Source organism: Athene noctua, chromosome 4, assembly GCF_965140245.1.
Source record: "Athene noctua chromosome 4, bAthNoc1.hap1.1, whole genome shotgun sequence".
NCBI classification, from domain to species: domain Eukaryota; kingdom Metazoa; phylum Chordata; class Aves; order Strigiformes; family Strigidae; genus Athene; species Athene noctua.
This window is the reverse complement of record NC_134040.1, coordinates 63,950,139-63,974,675: the sequence shown is the minus strand read 5'-3', so window position 1 is coordinate 63,974,675 and position 24,537 is coordinate 63,950,139. Positions and strand designations below refer to the sequence as shown.

General features: G+C 38.6%; 1 protein-coding gene across 2 annotated transcripts in view; it reads left to right on the top strand.

Annotated features, from left to right (window-relative positions):
• LOC141960316 (serine-rich coiled-coil domain-containing protein 1-like) overlaps positions 1-24,098 on the top strand; it is a 381,350-nt gene extending 357,252 nt beyond the window's left edge. Inside the window, exon 4 of one of the 2 annotated variants that reach the window (XM_074905573.1) lies at positions 21,792-24,098. In XM_074905573.1, the coding sequence (XP_074761674.1) occupies positions 21,792-22,277 (486 nt within the window). In that variant the 3' untranslated portion in view covers positions 22,278-24,098. The remainder of the gene's footprint in view (positions 1-21,791) is intronic. The other variant, XM_074905574.1, reaches the window with a different exon arrangement.
• The last annotated feature ends 439 nt before the right edge of the window (positions 24,099-24,537 follow it).

Below are 24,537 nucleotides of genomic sequence, written 5' to 3'. Positions count from 1 at the left end.
GTTCAGACTTGAAATAAAAAAGAGTAGCAAAGGATTCTTGTATTGTGGCAACTTTGCAGTGTGTGATCTTCCATCATAATGGAGAATGTGGGAGGTGAACAAGGATTTCCGCTTTGATCTTTGCTTAAAAGTTCAGAAACTATGATTGCGTACTTAATGATGTGCCTTAAAATATACTCTGATAAAAAATCTGACTCTAAAATCTGAACATATACATTTTACTATATATAATGAAGAAGAAGAACAACTTCCTTCTAAATTATCTGACGTGCTATATATAAAGCCAAGGACAATAAATTCTCACTTGTTACTTCTGGGAGTTTGCAGGTCTCATGTTTCCCATTAGTCAAAAGATACCAGAAGGATGGCGGGGAGGTGGAAACAAACCAAAGAAGTCTTTTAAGTGTGATCCTTAAAGCCCCAAACCTCCATGTAGATATATGCTTAACTACAGAAATAGATTCACTGAGCAACTGCTCTTTGTAAGCAGCTAGCACAAGTGTATATAAAAGACTTAAATCCTAGATAAGTTCTATTTTCACAGATAAAATGTCCTGGAAACCTTACAAGGGCTCTTTATAAAATAGAGAATTTCACCTGAAAGCCACAGCTACGATTCATCTTCTGTACAGCTTTATATCACCATCTGCAATCATTTCTCTAAATTCAAGTTTTCCTCCCAGAAACCTGTAAGGAAAAGAGAGGTTTAATTATGAAAAAGTCTCTGTCTGGGTCATTACATCACTTGATTGTGAGCAGTGTGGCTAAGCAAAAAATCTAGTGTCTTCACTCTCAAAATAGAAATATTGAAGTAATTAAAAGTTGTAAATTTTTTGGAAAAGTGTTTTTCAGTATATGTAACAGAACATAGAAGTGGTGCTGATTTATTTATCCTATATTGAGTAGTGTGTCTGAGAATAACATTAAAGGCGATAAATTGTAATCTGATAAAGACCATCACATTTCAAAAATAAGCCAATGCCTGCCAAACCAGAACAGATGGAATTCAAGTGTTGCAGTACAAGAGTGCATTAATTATTTCATTATCTTTTTTGGAATAACAAATGATGAGCCTTTTATTGGCTCTGTGTAAAAGCAGGTGTCTTTTACAGAGAGAGAAGGAGTGAGAACCATATTCTTCTGGACTGGAATCCAGAAAACCCGAGTCAACCCTGGGGTCAAAAGATCCTTGTGTAAAATTAGGAAATCATCAATCCTCTGTCTGTCATATGCCTATAAAGTGATAATTCTTCTTTTTCTCCCATAATTATCATAAGACTAATTGTGAAGTAATCATACAATGGAAGGTAGTGGTTGTATGAGTGAAGTTAAAATGAGGGAAAATTCAAATGGAAAGAACTATCAAAGCCAAAGTGTTGAAAGATGAGACACTCCAGTACTTTATTCCTGATACCATCCTTGCAACTGACACTTCCATAATATGGATAAAAATGTTTTACATTCTCCTATGGCCAGTAGGTTTTCATAGCAGCATTTACTGAATCATTTTCTCTCTCAAATTTAGTCATAAATTTTATCTTTACATTTTCTTTTTAAAACCTGAAAAATACAAGAGCGTTACACCTTTTCAGGTATTTTCTAAAAAAAATAACCCTACAGAATGATATCCTATTTCTGTCTTTGAACAAATTTGATCTCATAGTGGAAGTCAATTGAACAGTTAGTGTGTGGAGATGCTGTAGAACCCATGCAAACCCCATGCAAATATGTTTATTCCAATGCAATATATTAATAATTTACATGCTAGAAAAATGATAAGGGGTTGTTTATATATTTTAAGTTTGGATTGGATTTTTTTTGTCATTATTTACTTGAAGACAAAATTTGCCACGGTGATGGCTTTCATTTAATGGCCAAATAGGACCTAAGATAGCTGGATATTTATAGCTTTTTCATAGTGAAGTAGTGAATAAGAAGTTAACAGCAAAATCAATAGTTAGATAGTGATCTTGTGAAATTCCAGAGTTGTTAACTCCCACTGATGTCACATATAAGAGAAGGTTTGGCCAGTAGCTGCTTCAATGCCTTGACAAACCAGAAGTATGAACAAGTCTCAGAGATGAACATGGCAAAGCCAGTAGCCAGGCAGGGTGGATGGAGGTGAAAATGGCATTGCACTAGGAGTATGAAGGTTATAGTTGTGCACAGGGACAACTCTGGCACTGGAGATGGGTGAGACCGATTCCCACCACAGCTTTATAATCCCCTGTGTAGTTCCTTTCAGGGCCAAGTGCTGATGGGCAAATTTGCTAGCATCAAAGAAGCAGGAGTACTGTGCATCCAGCAGCAGAGCTTAGGCAGAGAAAGAGATGGCTCCCCACCCAAGTTTTTTGCATAACCCACTTTCACTCACTACATTGCTGCCCAATCAGGGGGGGAAAAAAAAAAATAAATATATATATATCTTGTTCTTCTTCTTCCTCTTTGCTTATTGTTCTGGCTGCTTTCCTCCTGTGAATGAAAAGCATTTGTACAACCACATGATGAACTTGACCAGAGAACTGCTCTGGGTGAAAAATAACTTTACCCACATAAGAGGTTTGTCAGACATAGTTTTCAGCCATGCCAGTTTCCTTATCTCATTCACTGTGTAGCCTCTCAAACTCTGACACTGGCACAAGGGAATTAGCAGGCAAGGATGGCTGGGAGTAGGTCACCTCCCCCAAACCAGCAGGAAACATTTACTCAAAGTTAAACAGTAAAGATGACAAAAATATAAAATGCAAAACAGTGGGGTAAGTTTTGCACACCTGAGCTTGTGCTTCATACTGGCTACCATAGCAGTGGCTATTTTATTTGATATCATGTTAAAAAATGTGTTTCCCAAGAAAAATATTCTACAGAAAACCCCAAGTCCCCAGGGTAGAAGTTTACATAATGCTCCGTGGATGTTTTACCCTGCTTTTTAGTACGAGCTTGAGATGATTCCCTACAATGTCGGCATCCTGTTGCCTCATGTTTGCAAAGGAAACAATGATGACCGCAGTTAAACATAGCAATATACAGTCTGAATAGAGACACAGCTGCTAAATATGGGGCATTTCTGAAATAGGCTTTGGAATACTGTGCATTTGCTATAATTCACATGCAAAACTATGGCAAGATAGGGACATTATTTTATTTAATGCCACACCCATATAAATTATCTTCTTCTCATGCCTCATTATCTCATCTCCTGGTAATTTGTAAGAACTAGAAATCACCTATAATTAGCAAACTCTACCAAGAATACCTAGTTAAAGGCTTTGCTGACACAGTACAAATGGAGAGTAGCACATATTTTTCTTTTATATGTCTTTTTCTGATCTAGCATTATGCATGCTAAAAAGTCAAGCTGTTGTTGCTTTCTACTAGTAATAGCCATAAATGTTAAGAATGAAGTGTAAATAGCTTAGCAAATTACCATATATTTTTTCCCCAAGACAATGAAATAAAGTATAATAGGTGTTATTTATGGCATCGTGGGCTAGTCAGATTTAGTGTGCTTTTTACGTCATGTCTACACGGGCTATATAAATCAAAAATGGTCAAATTCAGCCAGTACATCATGTCAACTTTTCTAGCAACATTATGGGAATATTACCTGTGCAATCTATAGCTTTCATATTGGGTCATAGTCCTGGTTTGAGTGAGTGGCAGGGATTTTCTGGTATCAGGGGAGGGGGCTACAGTGGTGGCCCCCTGTGAGCTCAAATTGCCTTCTGAACTCAAACCATGACAGACATCTATATTTAGATGAGTCCATAGACGTAAACCCAAATATGTGCACACATACATGTGGATTTGATGACCTGACTTGTTCTTACACTTCTTGTGCCTGAGGAATTAATTTTTTTCACTTTTTTTTTCATTTTTCTTTCTGCTTTTTGATATCTGTGCAAGTTCTTTCCTTCTCTTAATTTGTGAGATTTAATATAGGCAACATTGTTTGAAAACAATTTAATGTTAAAAGCTTCATGGGGAGTAGCAATAATTTCATTAAATATGGTCTTAAATAACCAACATTACTATTTTTTATTTGTAAATACATAGTAAACATAGAAAAAGAAAAGTTTCTATGTTTATACTTTTAATTTTATTTTCTTTTATGTGAACATACAACAAGTCTGCTTGATCTTATTTTAAGGTGGTATTGTGAGATTTAAATCCTATTAAAATCTTAGTGACTGTTATCGGAGCTTTCAGAAAGATGTGGCTTAATATAAACGAGAATTTATTATGAGACATTCTGGTTACAGATTCCAATAATGATGTGTGTTGAATTTATAGCATAAATTTTGTTAAATCCACTATTTAGATTTCAAACCAATGGTGCTCTATCGTGACGTGAAAGGTGTTAGATGTGGACTATTTTTCAATTAAATACTCTCTGAAGAGAAAGAAGAACCTATATTTCTGCTATTTAAAGGCAGTTTCATTTTTGCATGGGCATGTGACATTCTTGTTCCCGTTATAATGCTTGGTATTCATGTACACTTTCAAGATTCATCTTTAGGTACTAAAAGCAGAGTGCATTTCTTTCAACATAGCAGCCACTTTTTATTTATTTTCTAACTCATGCTTTTCTGCATTTAAAGGGAAGTGGTCTGAAAAGTTAAGACTCCCATTTCAATTCAAAACCAGTTGCAAAGGAGTCAGTCAGAGCTTTGCAATGCGATTTACCCCATATGTCACTGCACCTCGTGAAAGGATTTCAATCAGCCATGTGTTTCCCACTTTCCAAGGCAGGATAGTTCATGGAAAGGGAATCTCAGAGTGCCATGTCACCAGTCAAACTTGCAGAAAGGGTATGACTCCCACTTTGAAAATCTCCTCTTCTGACACCAGTGTTCAAATTCCTTGGAGCTCAGGGCAAGAGCAGTTCTCTGCACTGCAGCCCGGCACTGAAGCTTATTCAACACTTTCTGTTAGAATTATTCGACGTATTGTCAGCGTGACTGTTCGACAAATTGATTTTTGGCATAGAAGCAACTGCTGTAAGTTCCTCTTCCTTGTAGCTGCACCTCCAAGAAAATGAACAAATGGAAAAAGAGAAGGACAAGGAAGAGAAAGGTGAAACAGAGATGAGATGCTCTTGAGCCTGAATTGTGTCAAAGCAGCAACATATTGTGCACTAAGAAACTGATTTTCGTAAAAATAAAAAGCTGTGTTGCAGGTTTGGCATCATCAGGTTTGATGTAGAGCTTCTTCATTTGGTTTCCTTCCCTAGCATTACACAGGCAGTGTATCAGCATGAGAGTTTGTCTGCTGAGAAGCATGTAATTATTCCTACAGGAAAAAACACAAGTCAGCTGTTAACCTGTTTGGCCTGGGGAGGTGAACTGTTGAGACTGCTCTGACAGGGTGGCTTTGTGCTGCTTATTGTGTGTGGCAGGTAGCAGTTGGTGGGTGTCCTACTGTTTGCCAGTCTTCCTGAGGTTACTAGCAGCTCTGCATGGGATTGCTCAGCCTGTTGCAGGGAAATGCAATCTTGGAAACTATATTGGCAGCAGTAAATTAGATATGTGGTAAATCGAATATGCTCAGTTGTGCTCTAATGCTCAGGAAACACTTGATTCATCATTTTTACTCCTGGTTGATGAAAATGTTTGTGAATTGGGGTTTTCAAAGTTTCTGCTTGATACAGTTAATGAGACAAGGATGCTTTTTCGGCACACCTAGCAGTAAAGGCATGAATGGCATTAGTATACTCGGTTTTACTCCAGGACACGCTACTTAATCTCTGTTTCCACAGCTGAGGAAGGCTTTTAGTTTGGGACCAGAGCAAAGAACTGCCAAACTAGTGACTAAGCATCTTCTAGGTCACAACAGAGATTGTGTTTGAGAGACTGAAAGGTAGATGACATGCACTAGCTGGACATCTGGAGGCAGCAGAGTGGATATGTGCCCTGAATTATAACAGTATTCCCTGTTTCCTGCAAGGTTTATGAAGTGAGGGGAGAGATTTGCCAATGTCTGAGAGGCAGAAATCCAGAGGTGAGATGAGCAGCTTGTAAGATATCCCTTTCTTCCTAAATAATGATCACCTAGGATGAGTTGTAAGTGTAGCGTACTTTGGGTGTGCTGTTGGTATATTCTGGGGAGTTGTTTGTGTGTGCTTTATAGGCTTTTGTGAGTTGGTGGATTCCAGTCAAATGTGAAGCTATCTTTTATCAATCCCCAGGGTATGTGTGAGTCTGTGTGTGCACATTGTTCTCCTTCATGTATGACATTGCCTGTCTTCTGTCTTTCAGTGTACAGTGAATTGGAGTGTCTGGTGTGTTGCCTTAGAAAGTTTTGTTGCCTATGTGCAAAGTTTTGTTATCCTGCTTCTAGGGCTTCTGTGAGTTTTAAGCATAATGCCTTTTTAGCTACATTGGCTAATTTTTTAGCCAGTTTAAGTGTTGGGGCCCCTCAACCAATAAGCAGGTCCATTGACTGTGGATTATATTAAATGGATCCTCGATAAATAAATAACAGTTTTAAAACACTTCTGGTTTGGTTTATGGGGAAAAACACTAAGAACATTTGCAACACTAATGATGCTACAAAATGGAGGAGTTCAGCAGAACTCCAAGAGAGCCTAATGGTCAAGTCAGAGATTTCTCCTCTTGAAGAGTGGCTTGAGAGCTACGTGTTGCTGGAGTGGCATGGCTGCAAGCCAGTGCTTAAGCTGGTCAAACAACCCGCCTCCTGGAAAAATTTGTGTTCCTTGCCAGATTTAGCTGTAAGCTCTTATGGTCTTATTTAAGACCAATACACTAGATCAACAGAGCTTCAGCCCTGGTGATAGGGTGTAAATAAAAAGAGAAAATACAAAGTGAGTTGCAGGCTTTATATATGTAACTTCCTAAACCCCATCTTCTTCAGACTTTTGCTTTTCATATGTGCTTTTAATCTGCTCTCAGACTAACAAACACCTTCACAGAATCACAGAATGGTTGAGGTTGGCAGGACATCCTGTCCAAACTCCCTGCTCAAGCCCAGCCACCTAGAGGTGGTTGCCTAGAATCATGTCCAGATGGCTTTTCACGTCTTTTTCCAAGGATGACAACTCAAAAACCTCCTTAGGTAACCTGTGCCAGTGCTCTGACACCCTTTACTGATGTTCACAGGGAAGCTCCCATGTTTCAGTTTGTGTCCATTGACTCTGGTCCTGTCACTGGACACCACTGAAAAGAGCCTGGCTCCATCCTCTTTGCGCCCACCTTTCCGGTATTTGTACACATTGGTGAGATCCCCTTGAGTCTTCTCTTTTCCAAGCTGAAAAGTCCAAGCTCTCTCAGGTGTTCCTTTCAGATGAGATGCTCCAGTCCCTGAATCATCTTGTGGCTCTTCATTGAATTGTCTCCAGTATGAGGAGCCCAGAACTGGGCACAGGATTCACCAGTGCTGAATGAAGGGGAAGGATCACCTCCCTCATCCTGATGGCAATACTTTGGCCAACGCAGCTAAGGGTATCATTTACCTTCTTTGCAGGAAGGGCAAATTGCTGGCTCATGCTCAATCTGGTGTCCACCAGGATCCCGGGTCTTTTTCTGCCAAGCTTCTTTCCAGACAGCCAGCATGTACTGGTGCATAACATTGTTCTTCCTCAGCTGCAGGGCTTTGTACTTCCTCTGTTGAACTTCCTGAGGTTCCTGCTGGCTAATTTCTCCAGCCTCTCAAGGTCTCTCTGGATGGCAGCATGACTGGTGTATCAGCCACTGCTCCCAGTTCTGTGGTCATGTGCAGGCTTGCTGAGGAGGCACTCTGCCCTATCATTATGATGATCCAGATCATTAATAAAGATGTTAAACAGGACTGGACACAGTATTGATCCCTGGGGAATACCTTGTATTTCTAAAATGCCTTTGATATATAGCTCTAATCAGATATTCATCTTTCAAGACTGCTAATTAGAATTTTTTTTTTCTTTAAAGGTATTAAAAATAAGGTATTTGCACCTTCTTTGTGCAAAACAATGTACTTGAACAAATTTTTTTTTTTTGTATGAGTTAAAGTAATTTATACCCTTAATTTGGCAGGAGGGAGGAATAAAGGACTAACATCAGAACAGCATGTGGTGCTCAGACAAGACAAGAACACACTGGACCCTAATTTATATAATAGTTAATAGCCTTTAGGCACATGCTTAAGTTCATTCCTGCTCAAGACACCACAATAAATATAGTGGAAGTTTTGCTAGTGGATGCAATGGGACCATGATTTCACTTAAACCTTTCAGAATTTTGGGGTTCCATTAAAATGGTGCTTAATGAAATAAGATGATAAACAGCAGAGGTTAAGAGTTGAGCTGATATTTATGTCACAAGAAGCCTAAAACTCTCAACCATTTTAGCAGCTATTATGCAGCAGCTGTAAGTCAGCAATACTATGTTAATTTACAGCTGAAAAACCTATAAACCCAAGTGAGCAAATCATCTTCTATTGCTTTTTTCAAGTGAGAGACCCAGAGTATGGACTGTAAAGAAATTAAAATGTAAACTTCAACATTTACAGAGAAAGGTATGCTGCAACAAGCAGTAGGTAAATGCCTCCCTATATGCATTATTGCAGAAAGTTGGAGGTGTAATACGAAATAAAAGTTGACTTTCCTGAATACTAAGTAGTATATCTTGTAATGAACACCATGCTACAGTAGCAGCTTTAAAGAGAGCTGAACTGAATGGACACTTATAGAGGTACAGTAAAGATGCTATAAAATACTTTTCTTCTTTTGTGTAAGCCACTGGTGTAAGCAGGAAGATAATATTTTGTGTAATGATCTGATGGGCTATCTTAAACATGTGGAACTTCATTTGTTTGGAATTACACAGTAAGGAAAATTTTCTATCACTGCCATCTATACACAATTTTGAAATAATAGGAGATAGTCCCTCCCTATCTTTCCTGTAGCCCCCTTTAAGTATGGGAAGTCCACAGAAAGGTCTGCCTGGAGACTTCTCTTCTCCAGGCTGAACAACCTCAACTCTCTCAGCCTGTGCTCACAGGGGAGGTGCTCCAGCACCCTGATCATCTTCATGACCCTTCTCTGGACCCACTTGAGCAGGTCTATGTCCTTCTTATGTTGGGGGCCTTAGAGCTGGACACAGCACTGCAGGTGGGGTCTCACAAGAGTAGAAGAGAAGAATCCCCTCCCTCGACCTGCTGGCTACATTGCCCTTGATGCATCCCAGGATACACTTGTCTTTCTGGACTGCAAGCGTTCATTGCTGGCTCATAGTCAGTTTTCCATCCACTAATATCCCCAAGTCCTTCTCCTCAGGGCTGCTCTCAATCCACTCTTTGCCCAGCCTGTATTTGTGCTTGGGATTGCCTCAACCCATGGGCAAGACACTTGGCCTCGTTGAACTGCATGAGGTTTACACGGGCCCACTCTCAAGCCTGTCCAGGTCCCTCTGGATGGCACATGCCTTTCCTCCAGAATGTCGACCGCACCACACAGCTTGATGTTGCTGGCAGCTTGCCTAGGGTGCACTCAATCCCACTGTCCATGTCACCAACAAAGATGTTAAACAGCGCTGGTCCCAACACCAACCCCTGAGGAACACTACTTGCCAATTCTTTACACTTGGATATCGAGCTGTTGACAGCAACTCTTGAGTGTGACCATCCAGCCAGTTCCTTATACACCAAGAGGTCCATCCATCAAATCCATGTCTCTCCAATTTAGAGACCAGGATGTCACGCAGAACAGTGTCTAATGCTTTGCACAAATCCAGGTGGATGATGTCAGTTGCTCTTCCCTTATCCATCAACTCTATAACCCCATCATAGCTGGCCACCAAATTTGTCAGTCATGATTTGCCCTTAGTGAAGCCATGTTGGCTGTCACTAATCACCTCCTTATTTTCCATGTGCCTTTGCATTTTTTCCAGGAGGATCTGCTCCATGATCTTCCAAGCACAGAGGTGAGACTGACTGGGCTATAATTCCCCAGGTCTTCCTTTTTTCCATTTTTAAAAATAGGGGTTATGTTTCTCCATTTCCAGTCAGCAGAAACTTCACTGGACTTCCACTTCTCAAATGCGATGGATAGTGGCTTAATCACTTCATCTGCCAGTTCCCTTGGGACCTGTGGATGCATCTCATCAGGTCCCATTGACTTGTGCACCTTCAGGTTCCTTAGATGATCTCAAACCTGATCTTCTCCTACTGTGGGTGGTTCTTCATTCTCCCAGTCTCTGTCTTCGTCTTTTGGGTCTTGTGCAGTTTGGCTGGAGCACTTACTGGTAAAGACTGAGGCAAAAACTCATTGAGTACCTCAACCTTCTCTGTATTCCAGGTAAACAGGTCTCCTCTTTCCTTCCAGAGATGACCTACATTTTCCCTAGTCTTCATTTTTTTTCACTGATGTACCTAGAGAAGCTTTTCTTGTTGCCCTTGATGTCCCTGGCCAAATTTAGCCTTTTGCCTTCCTAACCTGAACCCTGGCTGCTCGGACAGTTTCTCTATATTCCTCCCAGCCTATCTGTTCTTGCTTCCACCCTCTGTAGACTTCCTCCTCATGGCTGAGCTTGTCCAGGAGCTCCTTGTTCATCCATTCAGGCCTCCTCATGTGTTTGCCTGACTTCCTCTTTGTAGGGATACATCACTCCTGAGCTTGGAGGAGGTGATCCTTGAATATTAATCAGCTTTCTTGGGCCCCTCTTCCCTCCAGGGCTTTATCCCATGCTACTCTACCAAGCAGATCCCTGAAGAGGCCAAGTCTGCTCTCCTGAAGTCCAGGGTAGTGAGCTTGCTGTGTGCCCTCCTCACTGCCCTAAGGATCTTGAGCTCCACCATTTCATGGTTACTGCAGTCAAGGCTGCCCTTGAGTTTCACACTCCCCACCAGCCTCTCCTTGTTGGTGAGAACAAGGTCCAGCATAGCACCTCTCCTCTATCACTTGGAGAAGGAAGTTATCATCAAATGCGTTGCTGACCCTCCAACAGATAGCGGGATGACTGAAGTCCCCTGTGAGGACCAGGGCTTGTGAATGTGAGGCTGCTCCTAACTGTCTATAGAGGGCCTCATCCACTTGGTCTTCCTGGTTGGGTGGCCTGTAGCAAACCCCCTCTCTAACATCTCCTGTCCCTGCCCAGGCTTTAATCCTGACCTATAAGCTCTCAGTCAGCTCCTCATCCATCCCCATGCAGAGCTCCATGCCCTCCAGTTTGTTACTGACAGAGGGTGATCCCCAACTCCTTGTCTTCCTGCCTGTCCTTCCTAAAGAGCCTCTATCTTTCCATTCCAACACTCCAGTCATAGGAGCCATCCCACTGTGCCTCCGTGTTACCAATAAGATTGTGGCCTTGCAGGTGTCTGTGCGTCTGTAGCTCCTCTTGTTCATTCCCCATGCTACATGCATTTGCAGAGGCATTTAAGTTGGGCCCCCGATGAAGCTGTCATAAAAATAAAAAGTCAAGACTATTAAAGCACAGTTAGGATTTCTTTTCATGTCATCAGAATAAAATTTGCCCTTTTTGTTAGTCCTTTGATTTCTCCTTTGCAGACTATATTGAGCTGAGGGATAGTGTCACTGATTAAAATGACAGTAGCTGAACATCATTTGCCCATGTATGCAATTTCCCTTGCTCTTCTTATAAGTTCAGCCTCTAATGCTTTCAGAAATAAGGATGCTGATTTATGAAACTAATGGAAGGATTTTTCTATTGTTGTTAAAAGATGTAATGTGAAAAGGTGAGTGTTTGCTAAGTACAATTCATCTGGCTTTTTGTGGGTTTTTTATGAAAGACCAAGCAGTGCCTTTTTCAGAAGGCACACATTCATTAGAAATCCAATTTGTGACATTCGCTAACTGAAAGTGAAACAAGAAAGACCTGAATTTAAAGATAAGTATCCATGATTATTTGCTTCACAGAAGGTAAGATAATAAAAACATCCAGAAACACAATAGCGATTTGAGTTCCTATATGTCCAGCTGATAAAGCAAAAGCCTCATATGCCCAAGTCTTTCAGATTCTCACCCTAAACATAACAGGAATAGATCTGTAAGCATAATGTCTAATGCATTCCTCCACTTTTTAAATGAGAATTTATAAGCAATTAATGTAGACACTATGGGTTTTATTTCTTTTCTTAAAGTTATGTCTCAGATATAGAGCTATATAGTATAGAGACAATTGAATATTGCAAATTTAAATCTTTTCGAGACTCCTACCTCTAAGACAACTGTATCTTATCTAACTGAATACACAGTGATATGAATTTCATTTTACATATGGAATTTCTGATACTATAGGAAATCATGTTAGATGTCATTAGAGTAGGAAAATAAATAACTATAATTGGAAACTTGGTAAAACTTAAACATGTATATAATACAAGCTAGTTATGAAGGTAATTGACATCTACAAGTCAGTTTTAATTCAGATGATCTACAGATAGAATAACCCAGTTTTGGTGACCACATGTCAGGCCTGAGGCTAGAAATGGACTTCACAGCTTTCAGGCAGATGATCATTAAAAAAATAGAGAAGGCACAAGGCGGATGTCTTTGAACAATTTATTATGTCTACATGGCACATCACATGCTGTATAGAAATACTAGTTTGGCTTGCAAAGCCAGAACTCCTGTGTTAGCATAGCAATCAATGTCAGCTGAGTATCACACGCTTTCAGAAGGGCTAATTAGCACTTGTGCAGTTTTCCTGCTTGTAATTCCAGAGCAAGCTCCCTTAGTGTTTCTTCAGGACCTTTGTATCATACGTCACTGCTCACACAGCTTCAACTGGGGTCTTTTGAAGTGACCCTGGTGTTCCCGTGGATCGACTTCTCCATTTTCTATCAGTTCATTTTGCATTAGTTATGCAAAAGAGGACCTTAAGTGTAGACACCTATGACTTTCTATATGACTGTAGCTAAAAGCATGGCACAAATGGCCCTTAATTCTTGGGTTGCACAAAGATAGTAAGACCCAAAGTGCTGGGTGAACGTGGGGCCTATTCAGTCCCCTTGAATGGACCCTAGAAGATCCATGAGCAAGTCTGACGTGAGCACCTTTTTCTATACTCTGCTGCCTGTAACCAATTGTGGAGCCTGTGTAACAAGAGCTTAATGAAGGTATTTTCCTCATCATTGGCTGCAATAGCTGTGGCCACCCAAATAAGTTGAAGGGATAGGAGGTCGGTAAAAAAAAAATGCCAGAGGTATCAAGAGAGACAGAGATGTTATGAGAATTGCCTAAGGTGGGGGAGCTAGTCATTGCTAAACAGGTTGTTTCCAAGATCAGGGATATGATATTTTTAAAATGAGGCTAAAAGTCTATCGCATCTTTCTTACCATTTTGTCCCCAGGTCCAAAATAATAGAAGTCTGTATGGGAAAAATTACCTTTTCTGGGTTGACTTTCTGATCCTGGGGAAGTCTTAGATACTCTTAGATACAGACTGAGTAAAATAAGATTGAGTTAACATTGAGTGTTAACTCAATTAACTCAATTGTCCTGCTGTTCTGTAGTCATATCATTGAAAGATCCACACGATTTGCTAGGTTTTAATTTTCATTAGTATTTTTATAGTTATTTAGAATTTCAAGCCATAGGGTATAACAAGGCATATTCAGTATCATCTAAATTAATTCTGTAGCATTTTTGAAGAATATGGCTAACACTGGTGAACAGCTCCTAAGTTCCTAATGTTCAATTTAGAAGGCATAGTGAACCGCCATAAAATGCAAAATTTTCTATTAGCTTTACTAATGAGAAAAATCTTCCAATTAACTCTTGAAATGCAGTGATTTACTGTAAGTTACTAGAGATTAAGAAGAAATTCTTCACTGTTTTCTTCCTACTTTATAAAATAACATTACATCCTTTTACAACTTGTTGCCTTACTGTGCGTTATTACTTACATAAATGAAATTCTTCAAGGATAATTCTATGCTCTGAGAAGATGAACATCTTATTTAAGCTCTCTCTGGGTTACTTATCTCACTGTATCACCACTACCATAACATCCTTTTAGGACATTAGCTGACCCCTATAGTTCACTTGTATTCAACTGGCCTGTTGGTTAAAAGAGTATTATGGGGAAGAGGCATGCATTTTAACATGTCATAATTTTTACTTTGGGTAAGTAAAGAATGATGTTTGAAAGGCAGAAAGAGAAATGTCTCTGATTTATGTTGACTGCATTAATTTTGTAACAGATGACAGCAGAGCTTGTAAATTGATCAGCAGCTAGTTCTTATCCATAACTTGTTGATATTAGTCCATGCCTTGTTTTGACACACTGAACTTTGTTTCTTTCATGTGTCACATGTTGCCAGAAGGCAGCATCAGTTTATCAGTAAGACAACACCTTTATCAATAGGTGCAGACTTGGGTTTTAAAAACCTCTTTTGTGGTCCAGGAACTACTGAAATCAATAAAAGTGAGTGCTTTTTAAGAGACTTGAATGAAGAACACTTACCTGCTGCAGTTAAACTACATTTTGTATTGGGTCATCTCTAGGCTGGAAGTTGGTAAGCAGAAAAGTGCGGAGGTGTAGAAATGAAGGAGCCGACATAGTGACAGATGTGGCATACCAAAGCACTGAGTTAACCTGTGTTTTGGTAAATTAGATCTGTACTTATATAAACTGCCAGAACCGTGAAAGGAATCTGAAGGGATTTAAATCCAAAACCATGATGCAGGGCTTCATCCTTTTCGTCTTTCAAAGAGATATAGAGCTATAGCACCTTGTTTTGTTTCTGGAATTCTTTATGTTGCTTTATATTTTATGAATTCTGGGCTAGGCTGCAAGTAGAGGCAGTTCTGCAGAAGGTGCTGCAGTCCAGCTGAGACCTGAAAGGCTGAGTGAGCTATGCTGATCTATATAGTTAATACTACATTGGAGAACAACAATGAAGAACAAATTTTCCATTTCTCATGTATTCGCAAACACAAAATAATTAAGTGGTAGAAAACTTGAGGGAATCCAGAAAGTGTTCAGGTTTCTGTCAGAATAATTACTCTCTCTAGAGTCTGCTTCCCTTAACACCTCTGAAAGCAAAAATGCTATGGGGTAGTAAAACCTTGTTCTTCAAATGCACTGCTGTTGGTTCGTTGTCAAGATGTGCTGGGTACACTGGTGAGAGAGTATTTGGTTTTATTCTCTATGCCTGTTGTCAGAATGACGTCTTTAAGAAAGTTGCTCTATTTGGAAGAATTACATTACAAGCATCTAAGACTTCCAGATGTCTCTGCACACAGGCGTCTTAAAAATCTGCATCTTTTTTTTGGATGTTTTTGTAATTGATGTCTTTTTCTGTCATTTTATATTAGTACTTTATCACAAGATAGTCAGCAACAATATCCATTTTCAAATGTCCTGCAGCAGTATTGCCTTGTCATTAACTCTTGTCATATTTCACTCATTGGGTTTGAAAATGGAAAGTGATTTATGGTTGCAGTGTTTTTTTAATAACATGTCCCATTCTGGAGCTTTCTATAAGAGTAGTCAGTTTTCATTACCTTAAAGTAGGTCATTGAGGGGGTTTGGGTTTTTTTTCTTAATATAAGAAGAAGTTGCCAGAATGACAATCACAAAGAACCCTCAAAAAATTTATGGAAAAAATATTCCAAGAATATTAAGTTCCTGGTTTTGGTTCAGTCTTAATGTATTCATCACCAGTGTGAAAAATTTGAATCTGAAATATTTAGATCTTTCTTGTATTCATGTACCTTAAAACACCGGTGATCATGATACAAACCTGTCAGAATTTTACAGCCAATCAGATTCTAATAGAAATCCTTTTTTTGGTGGAGGTGGGGGATATAGACTCAAGCAAAAAAGCATGCACTGGTTTTGTGTTTAATATGATCAGGAAATTCAAATCCAGATGTTGTCTTAAAGATGTATTTGAAACAACAAAGGAAGCTTTTTTTCTTTCTCTCCATATATTTAAAATAGGCTACTTTTGAAAGAAATTTCAGAGCCACATTTGCATTCTAATTGAAGCCCATTTCCTGGGTCCACAGTTAGACAGACTGTAGGGTGGCATTTGGGGATTCCTGGGGCAGAGAAGTTGTTGGTTCTAGCTGAGCTACTGAAAAATAAAAGGGAAAGAGATGAATGGATTTTTTGCTTCAGCAGTCACCAGCTGGCAGATTGGCTCCTTGGAGCACCGCCAAGCAGCAGTTTACAGCAGCCCTGCAGCTGCTCTAGGCTAGGCTGGAACACGACTGGCACGAAGCCACCTTCAGCTTTGGACAAGGGCTCAGCCTCCAAATTGGCAAACAGATGCACTGGGATTGTGGCTTTGCTCGCTCACATCTAACACTCAGAGAATGCAGTTGGTACCGAACAGTCCACCGCAGAAAATATTGCATGAAACATTTACAGGAAGATAAGGAGAAATAGGTTAAAAATAAAAGTTCAGGTTTGTCCTAAGTATTTTTCTTGTTGGTGCTGCATATGTGGTTTTTACTTTTGTGCATTTCATTCTGGGATCTTTTTCTTATTCTGACCAGACCATGAGGATCCTAAATAACTGTAAAATGGGCCAGCAAGAAGACACAGTTGGGGTACATTCTTTCAACATTCTTTCAAGCTAAATGATCTGAATTCATCAAATGAATAACAACATACAATTATTTTCAATTCTGTATGTTGTGATTTTTATAAAAATGTTTGAATGATAACAAAAAATAACGTGCATGATATTCAAAGAAGCACTGGACTTTTATTGACAATATTTGGGTTTTTTTAAATAATGGGCGGGGGGGGGGGAGAGAGGATTTCTTGGTTATTTTGACTCCCATCTGACCACTGTTCTCTCTTTTCCTGATTAGAAGCTATTCTTCAGTAATTTGTCATAGATAATAATGATAATACTGCGTTTTGATGTTGTTTCTATTACAATATCTGTTCATTCTGTTCATTTCATGTCTAACTATGCATCTGTCCTGGTTTCAACCAGGGCAGAGTTAACTTTCCCTGGGTTGAGAGGGAGCACAGAGCACAGCGGTGGGCCAGTGCGGATCAGTGTAGGAGTATTTCCTACCATGTGCTGCCATGCCCAGGGTGTACAGGGGGGCTTGGGCTCTCTGTGGCGCCTGATTTCGGGTTTCCAGTCCCATCGTGTATTGCTGGGGGAGGGGGGGGGGGGCGTCGCCGTGCTCAGTAAAGCCACTGCTGCATTTTACCCTTTTCTTTTTGGACTCACTATTGTCACTGTTGTTCTGTTGTTATATTTAGTAAATTCTTTCTTTTTATTCAACCCACGAATTTTCTTCCTTTTTGTCCCTCCCTTATTTCACAGGGGAGGGGGAGGTGAAGGGCCGGCCCGGCCATGTGGCGTCTGGCTGCCACCTGTGTTCAAACCTCCACAACATTTGATAGAATGAGTCTGTTGTTCCTTGTTAAGCACCTCTGTCTTATCGCTGGAGATAGGGTCAAAATTATGTCTTAGAATTCTGACAGCATATTCTAAATTTCCATTAATGTTTTAAAATCCAGGTAAATTAGCTCTTAATTTGTCACCACCTGGTATTTGTTTAATTATTTGATAGAAAGGGAATTTCAGCAAGGTACAGCTTCACAAAACTAAGACCTTTCCTCACTACATATATAATATTAAATATCTATTGATACCTACACACACACTGTCTCCCCACATTGACCAACAACCAGAAGCAAATATTTTGGAGACTTATAAACCCAACATGTAGTTTCTAAAATTAAAATCTTTCATGTGAAATATAACCTTGATAAGGAAGAGGAAAGACACACCACAGTGCCAGCTATATAAAACAGAGCATTTCATCAAATCAGGTTGAAGAAGAAATATAAAAAATCATGTAATCATACCTTGTACCTTTTACTCGTACCCAGTTTCAAGAATATGCCTTGCTTTGAACATGCTTCTACATTTTCAAAACCATATTCTTCCATATTTACTTTAAAACATACCTTGCTGATATAACTCATTTCACAAGAATTTTGTTCTCTACAAGTTTTTGGGTTTTCATTATTTTTCAAGAGACAAAAATATCTGCTAAGTCATTATTAAGACTATAAGACCACTTATATCCAAGATCTCCAGCAATGGCCATTCGTTTCACTGGAAGTGGCCTCTGTAGCCAAGGCTACAAAGGTCTGCAGCAACATGTTTAGACTCCCGATTATTCACACATCATGCTGCTTATCCCACTGAATGAAGAGCAAGGATAGTTGCTGGTGAGACAGATAAATTATATGCTTTTGCTGGCACTTCAGTAGCAGCTGTAAGAAGAGAAATGTTTCTTAATTTGTAGACTTTTTACTGAGCAGTGTGTAACACCATGAAAAGCTCTGAGGTGTTTTTATTAAAACAGGTATATATTGATCAGAGTACAGTATCAGCATCTATTTTTGTGAGTGTTGGAGGGGAGTTTATGATTCCTCTTAAATATATTATAATATTTTCCATTAGTTTAACTTCAATTCTCAGACAAAAAGTTGAGGCAAATAATCAAACAAACTAAAAGCACATCGAAGAAAACGAGATGAACAATACCCAACATAGAATACGAATCAAATTAATTGCCAAACCAACCTAATTTCATTGAACAGCACAGTAACAAGACCTTCTGACTAGAAGAAAAGTGTAGTTGTCAGATTTCTTGCTTTTAGTAAGGCTTTTGATGCTCTTTTATAAACGTACTCTGCAGACTAAATTAAACAAATATAGAGTAAATGGAAAACTGTCCTTGGAAATTACTTAGCAATGACCCAATGTTAAAACAGAAGTCTATAGTGAGTAGGGTTTTATAGTGTTTGATACTATTAATTTACTACCTGGATGATGGACTACAGAATATTCTTATTAAATTTACAGTTTACATGAAGTTGGTGGGATGGAAAACATGTTAATGGATAAAACTGGAATTCAGAATGATCTTGATACATTAGAGAAAAGATCAGAGGAAAAATTATGAAATTCAACAGGGGCAAATGAGGTATCTATGTGACAATAGTCAGCTGAACAACTCAGTCATTTTGTAGAAAAAATCTTGGAACTATAGTGGACAACAAGATGAACATGAGTGAACAATTTCATGCTGTTCCAAAATAAAATTACTAATCTCATGCTGGAATGAATTAAAAAGAAGCAGGTAAAGAAGTCCTTCAAAAGATTAATAGTGCTTTAGCTTCCTAGTTGTAGAGGATTACCTGAAGTGCTGTACTCTTGGGCCATCTACTTAAAAAAAAAATCTACTGAAGAGAATCTATAGAGAAGTGTCAATGACTCAGAGTCTAGAATATGAGTCCTATGAAAAAAAAAGTGATTTTTTTTAATTCTATAGCAGAGAAGATTAAGGGGTAGCTCGCAGCATTCTTCAAAGAAATAAACAGGTATTCAGAGATCACACAGCAATTCTTTCTTCATTTCCATGGTAGAGAGATAGAAGGAAGAGACTTGTAGCCACAAAGGTTCAGTTTAGACATTAGGAATATGTTTCCTAAAGGTAATAGTAATGTATGGAAAAGGTTAGCTGAGAAGGTTGTACAGATTACATCAATGAAGGTCCTTAACAGCTGATTAAAAAAAAGCCATAAACAACAGAGGGATAAACTGATGCTAACCAGAGGTGAAGAATAGGCTGGATGTCCCATTATGAAGTTCCTCTCAGTTCTCTGATATCAATCTTCAGGTTGTCAGAGGGCATAGAGTGACATAAGATAACTCCAGAAACATCCCCTTACATCAAATGCAGGGATTTTTGACAGGGATTTTGTTTACTGGCATAGAAATAAATAAAAATTTTAAGTGATTGAATTTACAGACAGGTGTCCCCAAGAATGATGCCCTAGGAAATAAACTGAATTTCATCTCAACATCTATGTGGTGTAGATATAAAAACTTAAGTGATGTTTTCCAGAAGTGTTCTACTACCATTTATGGGTCTGAGTGCAATCAGCACTGAATTAAGTGGGAAAAATGTACTAATAATTTTTGAAAATCTCTGATGCCTAAAATGCACTGCAATATTTGTGTCCAAACCTGTGCATGAATCTGCATAGAAGAATGACCATTAGCCTGCCTGCACTAAAAAGTTGATGTGAATATTGACTGTATCATTCTTCTGTGTTTCTTAAAATAGAAATGCATGTGAAGTGATACAGATTGTCCTGAAACAATATAGACAAGTTTCCTATGGACTCATGGAAACATCCTGAAATAGTTTTAGCAAAGTATAGGGAGTATTTTTTATTTTCTCAGCTTTGTTTTGCAGCATCAAAGCCCATACAGCAATGTAAACATCAAGAAGCTGCTACTATGTCATTTCAGAGTTCTGTTGCAGAAAACCTATACGGAGTAAAATTAGACTTCTGTTGCAAATGAACAAGGTGCTTTAATCAGTATCTGGGAAAGTGCGACAGCAATAAAACAAGGGCAAATATGTGTTCCAAAATAACTTAAAATAAAGTACAGTTGATGCTATTATTAAAATTCTTCTTCACATAGTTAACAGTAACCTGACTAGTTAAAAAAAAATAAAAATAAAAATCAGAGGTGCACTAATTGCAATGTAAGTTAAAGATTTACTTGAAATATCGTATGGACTGGAGAAGTCAATGAAACATACACGACCCCCTCCCCCTTTTTTTTTGGAACACGTAATATTAGGTGACAAAGGACAGTACAGTTTAAGTGGGTTATGTCAACAACTTTTGGAATTCACAACAGCTTTCAGGTGTTTAATTCCTCTTGGGCAAATTGGTGTCGTAACAATATATAAAAAGATGAAGCATAAAGATTTGTTTCAAGGCCATATAGGCTCAAAGCTCAAGTTCCTCTAGGGACCAGACTTTTGAACATTCACAGCTTGGCCAGTGTCAGTCCTCAGCCACAAGCACATCTCCTTGTGAGCTGAGTTCCTGGGCATCACTTCTAGAAGCTGCCTAGTACAGTCAGTCATGGAACAGGCAGAATCCTGCTTTGACTGTATTAGCATTTTCTCCTCAACAATTTGTTCTACTTTATACACTGAGAATACATTTTTTAAATGTGTGAGAGAAGGTTCCACAGCCCCATCATCTTCTCCTGAGCCGGGTGTTCTGTGGAGGATAAAATGAAGCATCACACTGAGTGCACACTGGAAATATGCAGTGATCTGGCTTGCCATGTACAGATAAATTCCCCTTATTTAAACAAATACAAATGCATGCATGCTCACACAGCATCAGAAGTTGCTAACATGCTGGACTCCTTCTCATATTGTTTTTTTTCCAGGCAGCTGAAGTAAAATTATTTCTCTGTTCTAGCAGAGCATTTTGTCATATATTTAACTGTAAGTATACAACAAAACACCTAGATTCAGTGGACAATGAAAATTGAGCATGTTCTGAGCTTAACCAAGGCATGAAGATATTCACAAAAGATGGGTTTTACATTTTGTACATATTTGAGAGTATTAAGAGTTGAACTCCATGTAATCAAAATTCTTGTTGTTTCATCATGTGGAATGCTTTTGAAAGTCTGTTTACAATTCATGGAACCTTTTTATCCATTTATTATGTTCTGAAAAAAAAAATCTCCTCCTTTGATTTAAACTACTTCTATAAAGAAAGTGCCCAAATCATTACCTATAATAAGCATTTTTCAATATTAGTTCTGCTAAATATGAATGAACAATACTTCTCTTTTATGCTAGCAGTGCTTTGGGAGTTTTGCCAGCTTTTGAAATTTGTCTTTCATTTTAATCTGCCAACCCCGTGTGCTGTACGTCTGTAGTGAGGAGTGTTTTATATACTCTGCACCATTTTCCTACTATATTCTATTACTAATAATTTTTGTTTGTTTGTTTTGTTTCCTCAGGCTACATATCCAAACAGAATGGTGAGCCAAAATCTCAGCACAAGGGACAGAAAGTCAGCACATACTCCCACCGAGGACCCTTTTAGATACTCGTCAGGCAACCAAGCAACAACCTATGAAACCAAGAGCTGTCAGCTGTCTAATTTGTGTCTGAGCAACCTCCTAAAAGAGAAGGAGATCGTGGAAGTCATCAAGCATACTAGAGGCACATACGAAACCCTTGCTTCAGAGGTCACCCAGAATGGTTTGGCCACCACAACACCAAGTACAACAAAGCCAGCATCTAAGGCAGACAGCTACCCAATGTTCTCAGGAGCTCCAAAAGACCAAACTGCTGTGCCTCGGCAGCATACGACTTTCACAGGGAGACTTGGACAGCCTCCAAGAGGACCCATCTCTTTACATACATACAGCAGAAAAAATGTCTTCCTCCACCACAATTTACACACAGCAGAACTACAGACTTTAGGTCAACAAGATGGGTAACAAGGTGCTTGTATTCTTGCCATGGAAGGAGAGTTGATTAAAGAGGAACATAAACTCACCCAGAGCTCAGTCTTCAGTTTTCATTTGCTGCTACTTTCATCTGAAAAAAATAAAGTAAAAAATTAACATTGTCTGCAGGTTCCATACTTTCCCATCTGAGACTGTGGCAAAAGGGTGAACTAGATTGTTAAATAACTAGATTGATTTGTCATACAAAAGTCACCAACGGGTATAATAAATGCGACCATTTGGCTGTCATTGCTAGTCCAGTATTGGCTAAATGTATCAATATTTTTTCCTCTATAAGCCACTGTCTTTCCCTGAAGTTCTAGAACATGATCTTAAATAATACTGTGTATGTTTAATAATGTTACTGTTAAAGTAGATGTGAGGAATGAATAGATAAGTAATTAGTAAACCCTCTTGAATTTCATAGAGACTAAGGAAATGAGTCAGAAATCTTTGAGAACCCTCTCTTTACACTTTTTTTTTTTTTTTAATACAATGAAATTTGCTCACTTATAGAGGTGTGTTACTGTTTCCTGCTGTATGTACTTTATGGATGCCTCATGCCACAAGTAGAGGAAGTGACTGATTTTCCTCTAACAGCAAGGTTCATAGAGGCTCACCAGATATTTGAGTCAGTAATTGGGTCCCAAACGGAAGATGTCATTTTGGTTCCTCAACCTTACCTTCCCTCTCCCCACCTTTATTTAACTACATTTGTTCAAGTGTTTTTGTTCTATAGGACATGCCAAGTTGTGGTGAAGTTTGTGCTTTAGAGGCACTGCATCACACATGACACAATGTGCTATGTAATGCATCATATAATCTCAGTTCACTTCCCAAACCAAAAATGGGTGAAAGACTAAAATAAGAGAGATTGTCTTACTAGCCAGTCCAGATTACCTGTGTAAATCGTAATTTCTGTAGACTGTATCATCTGCACTTAATGATCTGGTTTATACCAACTCAGCGGGTTTGCTAGTCTTGAAATGTTACACACAGGTGAGATGATCTACTGCTACTTAACGTGCAGCATACTGGTCTCATGGGAATATGAAATCATTTGATCACACCACAGAACTTGTAGACTTGTCAGTAACAAAAGATCCTCTTTTCCCCTTTCAGAGGGCTTGAAAACAGGCATCTCAGTCATGTTACTCTAAACATGTGGCATATACTAAAAATGACACTTAGTTTACAACCTCTCTGATGGAGGATAATGTTTGAATGATAATAAGACATATAGTTAGCAGTTTATAAATAATCTGGCACATGAAGTACGATTGAGGCAGATCTGAGACAAGTCACCTCTCTCTTTAACTGGTGATTAATAACAAGGCAAAGGCACATTCTCACACAAAGAAACAAATCAGTGTGACTTAACTGAAGTAGCATATAACGAAAAATGAAGCTTCTGTAGCCACCAAAAATGTTGTAACTTTTAAAAGATAAGTCACATAGGGCATATAAAATTAATTAGTGATACAAGTTTTACCTTGTGTTAAATATATCTGCTTAACTACTTAATATTCAGATTAATACAAGGATTGCTTAGATTAAAAAAAAAAATTAGACCATGAGCTTGGCAGATATATTCTGCAAAGCCATTTCAGAAGCCTGAACTTTCAGGATTCTAATTATTGAGCAATTTAGTTTGGTTAGAGCAAATTTTATGACATTATCTGATGTTGAAGAGAGCAGGTTTTGTCTAAATATTCTGTAGTGGTAGTTTTGGATATCCAGAGCTGGATACATAAGAATCAAGACAAACATTTGCCAAAACATATTTGTATGCGTTGCTACTGCCAAAACAGAATGTGTCAAAATTGAAAACAAAATGACCGAATTAACTATGGTTATTCAAGAATCCTAGTTCTGCATTGAAACTCATAGTTTAAAGTCTACCAAAAAAGTTAAAAACAGTAGTAACAGAATTTCACTACTCAGAATTGCATTTTCATCTGAGCAATCTCTTAGTCGTGGTAGACTGAAGGGACAGTTGATTCTTACTAACAAAACATTTCCGTCTTGTTCATCTCAACAGTTGATGTATGCAATTATATTTCAGATCTGTAAATAAATTAACATATACTGTAATCAAGGAATTTTTTTTCCAGGATACAAATGTACTATACTACATTTAAAAAACAAACAAAAAAAAACCACAAAAAACCACAACAAAACTCTTCAATTTTAACTTATGTACTGTATCTATAGTTATTTTTTCCTGGAAAAATGGACTTTTGGATTACAC